At 30.9% G+C, this 10,182-nt stretch overlaps 1 protein-coding gene across 2 annotated transcripts; it reads left to right on the top strand.

Annotated features, from left to right (window-relative positions):
- The first annotated feature begins 5,668 nt into the window (after nt 1-5,668).
- LOC112801713 (uncharacterized) lies at nt 5,669-9,923 on the top strand. Of its 2 annotated transcripts, XM_025844617.3 has the most exons (17): nt 5,669-5,792; nt 5,948-6,230; nt 6,370-6,441; nt 6,868-6,997; nt 7,134-7,212; nt 7,592-7,639; nt 7,737-7,831; nt 7,926-7,995; nt 8,102-8,164; nt 8,463-8,515; nt 8,649-8,724; nt 8,823-8,879; nt 8,984-9,037; nt 9,130-9,177; nt 9,280-9,324; nt 9,425-9,502; nt 9,617-9,923. In XM_025844617.3, exons 2-17 carry the CDS (start codon nt 6,041-6,043, stop codon nt 9,629-9,631), a joined length of 1,173 nt encoding a protein of 390 aa, XP_025700402.1. In that variant the 5' UTR covers nt 5,669-5,792; nt 5,948-6,040; the 3' UTR covers nt 9,632-9,923. The 2 variants fall into 2 exon arrangements, with proteins under 2 accessions (XP_025700402.1, XP_025700401.1); XM_025844616.3 differs by having other exon boundaries at nt 5,682-6,230.
- The last annotated feature ends 259 nt before the right edge of the window (nt 9,924-10,182 follow it).

Here is a 10,182-nt window from a genome sequence, read left to right as displayed (position 1 = left end):
ATCCTGTAAATGATCCTGTTATGATTGAAGAGAATATTACTCCAAAAAAGATAAGATTGAAAAATTGTGGCAAAAGGATTCCAATCTCCAAAGAAGACTCCAAGAAAAAAACTTATAAGAAAAGTTTATTGTTTAAAATAGTCCAAGAAAAGTTGTTGAGGATGATGATGCTAAAATAGTGGATTATGTACAAGCTTATTGTTTACAACCTGGTCACAATAAGAAAAGTTGTAAGAAGAGAAAAGAAGCAATAGCTGAAGGGAATGGTGCGCCTCAAGAGCATGCTGCTGTAGGGGATGAAGATACCGACCAATTGGCCAAAATATATTGGGAGAAAATCTTAGAAACTGCAGATGTTGAAGCAGCAACTACTACTGGTAAGGGAAGTGGTTCAGCAATCCCACAGGATGTAGTTATAACTGTCAGTTCATTTGCTGCATATTTTATTTTCCATTACTATTGAATTTGGTTCCATACCTAATCTTTTGCTTCTTGTTTCAACTCTAATAACCTCAAGCAAATTTTCAACCAAACTCCCACCAAATCCTCAACCACAACCTTCATTGAACCCTGCACTAAACAAAAGCCTGTTAAAAAAAATGTTAAGATACTTCTTCTAAATGCTCTGTCATCTATCAGACTTCTATCTATAAACTCTTCCACAAATAACTCAAAAACTGCATCTATGGTTACACTCCAAATAATGCAAGGTGCTAGTGTTGGAATCACCACACATTTTATGCCGTTTATGTCTACACCTGATATAACATCAACTGTTAGAAGTAGAGGGCCAATTGTCAGAGATAGAGACAGGTTGGTGATTTCTGAAAAAATATATGCAGCTAAGTTATCCTCCTCTAGTAGATCAGTAGTACTGTATCAAACGGGAGCAATAACTCAATTCCAATATCATAGATGTTTAGTTGATGGAAACTATATTGCCAATACATTAGTTCAATCTTGTTTTGGCATGCATTAAACTTTTGTCTTTGTTTTGTTGGTAGTTTTATGTAATCAAAAGAGATAGTAAATTCTTTTATTTTATTTTGGTGTTATAGTGTATTTGTTATGAAGTACGGACACTTCTCTGAGTTGCCGTATTTACGTATCGGACACATTTCGAACACGACACTCATTGATACTCGTTTGACACGCGTGTTTGCTGTGTCAAACCGTGTCTTAATAAAAAAAAATTCTTCTCTGGACATGCCTGTACACACCTAAATACCATCACGTATCAACATGTCCAGTTTTATTCTTAACATATATTTTTAAAATAAATTTAGATATAGTATATATTATCATTTATTAAAACAAAAAATATTTTAAATACTTGATATAATTAAAATAAGACATTAAAAATAATTAAAAAATTTAATTCATATTTTAATATCAATAAAATATCAAAATATCATTACAATTTATCTAAAAAATACTTTATATTTTATATGTATGTGTGTCCCCTTGTCATGTAAGAATTTAAAATTCGCGTGTCGACGTGTCCTGTGTTGTATCGTATTCCGTATCCGTGCATTATAGTGTATTTGAGACAGATATTAAAATTGTGTTTTTTTATGAATCCACAATGTATCGGATGCTACATATTGCTTTAACATAAAAATTAGTGCTATGGAATTAGAGTATGTATTTCAATTATGTATGATATGATTTACTTTACGAGACATACCTATTTAGACCTAAATCTCAATTCTTACAAGACCTTTTTTGTCGAATAAGGGAATCATTCATGGTCAATTATGCCAAATGTTAAAACATTTATGGGTACTTATATCAAATAAAATATAAGTCACATTATCAAAAACGGTATTGATTCAAACTTCTTGTCATATTAAGAACAGGAAATAATAATAAACAACAAGGATCTCCAAACACACCAATCCTATATTTTGATTATTAAATATAAGTTACAAGCTAAACAAAATATAATTTTCAAAGTCATGGTTGCTGTTTGTCCTCATTTCACCCTTAAGTTTTTCATCTTTCTTTGCCATCGTGGAGAAGGCTTCATGATTCTTCCCTCCAACTACAATGATTGTCAACCCACCTTTATGTCTTGCAAAAAAATGCTCTATATTCTTTTTAACTAACGATCTTGCCAGACTCTCCGAACTTTCTTCGATTTCATCCACCCACACAAAGTATTTGAAGTCTCTTATTTAAAAGATCAAAATACTCACTCAACTGTCAATTAAAATTAAAAAAAAATATAACCTTCACAAAAAAAAACTGCATAGCCATTACATTTCAGGGAGTAGGACATCAGATGAACTATCTATTTGAGTTTGTTATGTGTCAGATTCCATTAACGGAACCTTTAAACCATAGAAGCGAGCATCTCCCGTCAAGCTTCTTTTCCTTTTTCTTCTTCAAACTCGAAGCATTGTTGCAACTTGCATTACTTATAGCAGAGTTAAATATATACAAAGACATCTCTAGGAATTAAAGTATTTTTCTTTGTCAGTGTTCGTATTTGAGGAACAAAGAAACATGAAATGGTTTTAATTTCTGGGATAGGGTAAAAATCAAAAAAGAAAGGCATGTTAGGTTTCAATTTTTGTATTACGTGACTCTGAAATGGTTACATGTCTTCGTTACCATACACGTAGATAGATTTAGATGAGTTTTGTTGTCATGTAAGTTTGGATACTAACCGACTCAGTGCGTAACCAATGTCAAAATACTTCTGACGTACAAAAGTCATCTTCTATGATTATAAGATGAGTTTTTTTTATAAATACATTTGTTAGTGTTTATATCTTTTATAAATATAAATAATAATTTATTCAAATAATAAAATAAAATTTAAAAAATAATTTGCCTTAAAAATAATTAAAAAATTACTGGTTCAAACTAAATCTAACAAGAAATATCCCAATTCAAAAAAAAATATTAATCTATTGAATTGGAGAGTTTTATACTTCTATATATCTTTCTTAAATATCGCATTAAGATTTGTTTTTGACAAACTTGTTTTACTATTATATTACAACTTAAATTCAAATTGTAGGTTGTTTTTTTTTTTACAACTATCTTGAATTATCATTTATCAATGAATTATACTCTAATTATTATATAATTCAAAAACCTATAAAAGAAAAACCACACACTCATACACAAGAATGGCTTATTGGATATAGAAAATTTTAGAAATTGATTTTATATATGCATCACATTGAATTTATGCTCCAAGGTGAAACTTGTAACATCAACTTCTTTAAACGAATAAGATATATATAGTTGGATCTAGGTTGTTCCAATAAGATTTGAGATGGAGTCAAATGACCCATCATTTTTGAAATCTCAGGAGCGTATGTGCTTTGATTTTTATATAGGTTTGGAGCAAAAGACAAAGTTGTCCTCATTTTCATGTGCATGAAGATGTGACAGGCGAGGACAAATCCGGAAAAGCGTGCACATAGACCTAGGAAGCCATAGACATGGTTCCGCAGTGTATGGAACAAAACCTAATTTTCCACGTAGAGACGAAAATGTTTGGTTACAAGTTTTGCATGCAAACCCCTTAGGAAATGACCTTATTTGTCTTCTACTCTTTTTTTGTTTTTTGCTTTATGAGTATAACTATGAATTTAAATTTCAAACATATGCAAAAAGAAGGAATAATGTGGGGATACTCATAAATGAATGTGACAAATGCTACTTCCATTTTTTTCTATATAGACCAAAACCAAATTCACGAGTAATAAGGGCAGTAAATTTTGTAATTTGTAGTTATTAATTAATTATTATTAATATTTTTAATAATGTAACATCTAATAGTATGAGATTATTCACTATTAATTAAGTGTTAGATTAAATTTTAATAAAAGCGTTGACCCTAAATTTTTTCAAACCAAAATAGTAGATGGAGAAAATAATGGGACATATATCCATGCAAATAAAAACTTTGCAACATCTACACATTATTTATCACGCCCACATATTTCCTTTGTTGATGGTGCTTTAATTTTCTCTTTAAGTACTTATCCAAACAAATTATTAAAGATATCATACATTTTCAGATCTTTACTATTTTCAATTTTCTTATTATGCAATAATATAACTATATATATACGAGATATAAAATCTATTAACCTAAAGATGCCATAATAATAATAATAATAATAATAATAATAATTAGTAAATAAATGAAAAACAAGGACAGGTATATCAAGCACACACATGATCATCGATCGTCATATTCCATACGCATCCAGTTAATCAATAATAATATTAAAAAAATTAAATATTCTAATAATTTTATCTATCAATTTTAATACTATATATATTTTATAATTAAAATGATTAGAACGTCGATGTTTAAGAAATATTTGAAATTATTTGAATAATATATATGAACCACATGTTATATATATACATGCATGTATGCAGTGAATAGTAGCAATCCTTTCAGAATAAAGTCAATGAGATTGAGCATATCTATGTAGCAAAGTTTCAACTTCTAAAGGTATATTAATTGAACACAAATCTGCAGGTTAGGTTGATGACAACTGAATATATTACAGTTAAATATTACATTATTAATGAGGTTCAGTAAGAAATGTTCTTTCGACTTTTGTCTACAGAAATAAGACAGCAAGAAATTAAAATAAAAAAAATGCAACATATGTATGTTAAATAAAACACAATCTATCAATTTTCCTCTTGTAAAATTATTCTTACTCCACTTATTAAATTATGAAATTTAACGACGATTCTTATATGGTATATTTAACTTTTAAAATAACTGCAAAATAAAAATAAATAAAATGTATAAATTAGTTTGTCAAATTTAATACTACATTAAATAATATGATATATTTAATAAACTAATAAGAGTAAATATAATAAGTTCAATTTATCTAAAACTATAACGTGTCTAATTATTATTTTATTTTTAAAATTTATGCTTTATTAATTACAACTTGGTTCTGATAATTATCAACTAATATTGTCTAATCCAATTAAAGTCATAGTAGTGAATTATTACTAGGTGTTAATAACAAATATAACAAAAATTAATTTTGATACACTCACATAATCACATTAAATCATTTTACCCAATCATCACATTACATTCGTTTTTAGATAATTATTTATATAAACTTTTAAAAAATTACTTTTTTATATAATAATACATAATATATATAATATTAGTCAAGATGATAGTTATTTTAGTATTTTCATCTGTAATCGTATTTAATAAGATTTTAATATATGAAAAAAAATACTTAAGATAAAAATTGACATCGTCTTTTTTTTAAATAAAAAGTCAGTTAATTTTATAAAAATTGATAATTAATAATTTTTAATTATCAATTTTACGTGTACTTAATTTTTTATTTTTTTTAAGGATTTAGTAGATGAAGGGATTAGTGGTAAAATAATGATTGACTAACGGAACATATTAATATACGATGCGATGAAAAATTCAAAAAATGGTAAGCATGTGTGTCTAAATTGGGCGCCAAACAAACTCTCTCTCTCGCAACGAAATCTTCGCCATTCTCTCCGACATTAACACTTCATTCATCCATTTCCTCTTTCATTTCCACTCATTCCAAATAAAAGAACACACAGAACCAAATATATATACTAATTAATTAATTTAATTGACTAAGATCAAGCTTATTATAAATTAACGTCCCAACCTCAACCTCTTCGTTTTTCCGGGAAAACGGATTAACGAACAGAGTTATTTTCCCTCAAACGAGAAAAAGAGAGAGAAGCGGGGACGGGATTCGACTCTGTAACTTCAACGCGGATTCTTTCTGGTTCGTGTCGAATCCCCAATTCAACCGCATTCTCTCTCTCTCCCTCCCATTCAATTCAATTCAATTCAATTTTATTCATTCATTCATTCATTCGTTATTATTATTATTATTTTATTTTTGTTTGCTTCATTGCTTTTTACCCCTTATTCGTTGAGGTTCTTCGTCTTCTTCAATTACGGTGAGAAAACGGAGATTCCATTGCGGAAAACACGGAAATTGTAGCTACTAGCCTCTGAAACAGAGAGAGAATGATGGAAGAAGAGTTTGAGGAGTTCGAGGAGATCGAGGTCGAATACGCGTGCCTAGAAGAGGATGAAATCGATCCCGTTTACGAGTTTGATGCTCCTCAATTCTGCGATTTCTTACGTCCCGAGACGCTTTTTGATGATGCTGAAGCAGAGCAGTGGTTCGAAACCGCTCAGAGCCATGAACCTTCACGTAAGGATTTCATTGAATATGATCCTTTTTTTGTGAATCGTGATGTTTTTGTTTCGTAGATTTTTTCTGTTTTCATTGCAAATTGTATGTTTCAGAAAGAAAATTTTGAATATAATAGAAATTTTTCGTTGTTTTGTAGCATTTTTGCTGAAGTTTAAATGGAGAAACCCCTGTGCAGATGTTTCAAAAGCTCCAGCCAATAATGGCAAAGGTACAGTTCTTTTCCCCTCTTTTGTTTTTTGCAATTTCACAATTTACCGGATTTTCATGCAATCGATAAACGTGGTTGAAATTGGCACACTGAATCTGGAAAATTTTTTTCTTTTATTGCATATAGATTGGTAATTGATAATTTCTGATTCTTGATCAACGTCAAGAATATCTTAATGAGCAATGCTAGGGGGCCAACAACATTTGTGATTGGTAGCCATCAACTAGCCATCAATGATGATTTGATGGTGTGAGATTTCATCCAATGGCTCACTTTTTTCTGCTGGTTACATGCTGGCCAAAATGCAATAAAATTGCTGGCCCCCTAAACTCTTCCTATCTTAATTGTTCTCTTTTTCTTTTCCCATAAGTGTTTAGCATTTGGTTTTGCGATTGCAATTGTAACTGAATACATGCTTGTTTTCAGAAACAAGGCCTACCTGCAGCAATTCAAGTGGATCATCGAAATCGAAAGTTTCATCTTTCATGAAGCCAACAGCAAGTAATTTGGCCAAGCAGAAGAATGTTACTGAAGTTACATGCAATCAATCTTGCAGGTCCATCAGTTATATCTTACTATATGATTATTACTATGTCTATTTTTGTTTTCTTTCCTTCTTTGTAAGATTGTGGTTAACTTGTTTTCCTTTTTTCACCTTTAATTCTTAGTCTTTTTTCCCTTAAACTAAGCAGGATTAAGAGTCAGGATTCTTCTCCAAATGATAGCCTATTATCCAAGAGACAGAAGCTTGAAGCCGGTTACATAAAAAAGGTATCTAAGTTTATCTGAATATTTGGTGCCTAGTTATTTATATATCCTTCCAGTTTCAAATAACTTGATGTTTAAAAATTATATGTACCATGTCTCCTAACAAAATCAGAACATTGATGTTGCCTTTAGTTTCAGGTTTGCATTTCTCTCAAATATGGTTTTCAATGTTCATCAATTTAAAAAAAATAAATAAATAATCAAAAAATTAGATTTCCTTGTTTCTTAAAATGCTAGAACAATAGCATGCAAATAATTTCAGTGGACTATTTTCGGCTGAACTGCTAGATTGAGCAAGTTTCTGTCATAAAAAAATATAGAAAATAAAAAAGTCCACATTATTGTTGTTGATGTTAGACTTAATTATTTATTATTGCAACAGGCTGCTCATCTGAAACATCAAGCACTTTTTGCACATAAGAAAACCGAGGTAACCAGTTTTTCATCATGTATAATATTCGGTTGTGCAATACTTAACAGTTCAGTATACAAGATCAATTTATGTGTGATTTTGAACTGTGGTGCAGAAAGATCCTTCTGGAGTGAGTGCAGCTTCTAGACCGAAAGCAACTATTCCTAAAGAACCAGTTCTGGAAACAGCCGTGAGGGCACAAAGACACAAGTATACCAACTACTACTACTACTACACTCAGATTATAGTATCCAATGGTTTCGAAATACATGCTGAATTGTTGGGTGATGTGGCTTTTTAATAGGCAAATAACTGATGCTGAATCCCGTGAAAATACAAAATCGTCACTTATAGCACGTCCCTTGAATAAAAAGGTAGGTACCTTCAGTTTATACTTCTTGAATAAATCACAAGTGCTTAATCATAGTCAATTTGCGTATATAGCTGTTTTGTCAATTATAATTTTTTTGGACATACCAGATTTTGCAGGCTCCAGCACAATCCGTACAAAATAAGAAAACACAGCGAGCAAAAGAAGCTAATGTAATATTTTCTTTTGAAAAATGCTGTTGTATGCTTTCCGATTCATTATTTTTAATTAAATGCAATGAAGGAACTCATAATTGTTCCAAATTTTACTTTCTTCCCGAAACATCACAGTAGGTAATACAACAAACTGCCAGCAATGCTAGTCCCCTAGAAATATGCTTTAGTAATTGTAGCCTTTGAAGTTTGAACTATCTGCTTCTGCTTCTACTTCACTAAAGTAGGATGAATTAGTTAGTATGTTCAAGCAACTCTTTTTGCCCAACAAATAAGGTTAATGGCTTCTCTATTGTAGGGTGAGGGAGTTTTGAATAGAAGTTCTAACACCAATACAAGGGAACACCGAAGGTATAAACATTTAGAATTGCATGGTAGAATATTAGTATTACAATTACAGATACGATATGCGGCTAATTCATGCATTATCTTTGCATATAAGTGAGCAATTATAATCTGTTATCTGGTTATATTACTCTTCTAGGACAAACTCTAGCGATGGCTCAAGGCAGGAGAAATGTGGAATGACTAACAAACCCAGAGGAAAGCCTGAGGATGCGGTTTGTAAAACTGATTTTAGAATAGGTTCAATTTTTCATGTTTTATTTGTTAGTAAAATAAATTGATTGATTATAACTGGGTGTGGTGCTTTTATTAGCAACGATCGAACAAAGGTGAAAGAGGTGTCTTCCGAAGTATCAAAGTATATCCACTGGTAATGTACTAATCTTATGCTTGTATTTGAGATGTGAATGAATCATTCTGCGTATGTTTCTTATTTGAATTCCTACCCCCTTTTTCTTTGTATTGTTTTTATAGGAACCAAATGACAAGAGACTTAATTATGAACCACCTACAGATTTACTTAGCAAGGTACTTACAAACTGTATTCCATTTCTCCAATGTTAATATGATCCATACTTTCATTGGTACATATTTAGCTAATATTTGAGTCTGATTTGCAGCTGTCCCTGGTTTCTGATGTGAAAAAACCTGCAAAACTGCCATCTAAGGTGCAGCCAATTTCCTAGGTTCAGCTATCTTAGCACTCATATAACAACTTAAGATTCTTTTGAGTGGGTAAAGGCATGGTGATTCCTATTGTTATATTGCAGGGCTTGAAGGAGAATAGACCTGGATCCTTGCACCAAGAATACGAGGTATGCAATTAGTTACCTGCTCAATTCTATACCTAGTCTTGATTTTAATAACAGTTTTGTTTATATGCAAGTCTCTTATTGTATCTTGACATTTAACTAGTACAAGAAACCGGCCAAAGAAGCAACCTGTGGAAAGCAGTATCGATGCGTCCTCATAACGCAGCAGGCCTATATGGTGGTAAGTAGAACCAAATTAAATCTAAACTTACTTTGCATTAGTTTGTTTTGTAGTTGCATCCTTTGGTAAGCTAGATACTATGTGAATTTCACAATAATCTTGTCTTTGACACAGGAACTCGGACATTAGATGAAAATGTGGTGTTGGTTCTCCTGATTGATGCTTAAATTCTCTTGAAACATTTGCTAAAGTTACAAAAATATATATCCCCTCTATGATGGAAACTTCAATTGTAAGTAATATTGGAAGAACAATTCCAATGGGGCCCTTATTTGCTAACCAGTAGTAATTAACAAAGGATAGTATTACTACTGGATGAGATTGTTTAGAGAGGGATAGACTTCCATGATGTATTGCAGCCTAATACATGCAATGCATTGTAATACAATGAGATCATATTGAAATTTTTGTAACTTGTCCATTTCTTTTTTAACAGTTAAATTTATGTATAAAGAAACTTGAAAAGCCAAAACAAAAAACAAGACACATAAAAGGGTAATGTGGTACATTTTGGCACATACAATACTCAAGTCTCTAACCATCTAAATTAAAATGTAAAGTGTAATAGTGGAAAAAGTCTAAAATAATGTGAAATAGATGGTGGATATTACTTGTTAATAGTCAACAGGGTTGGGCATATAACAATATAGACACAAAAATGGTGGTGTATGTGGCATGTG

This window comes from Arachis hypogaea, chromosome 5 (assembly GCF_003086295.3).
Source record: "Arachis hypogaea cultivar Tifrunner chromosome 5, arahy.Tifrunner.gnm2.J5K5, whole genome shotgun sequence".
Lineage (NCBI taxonomy): Eukaryota > Viridiplantae > Streptophyta > Magnoliopsida > Fabales > Fabaceae > Arachis > Arachis hypogaea.
This window is presented reverse-complemented; position numbering and strand designations above follow the sequence as displayed.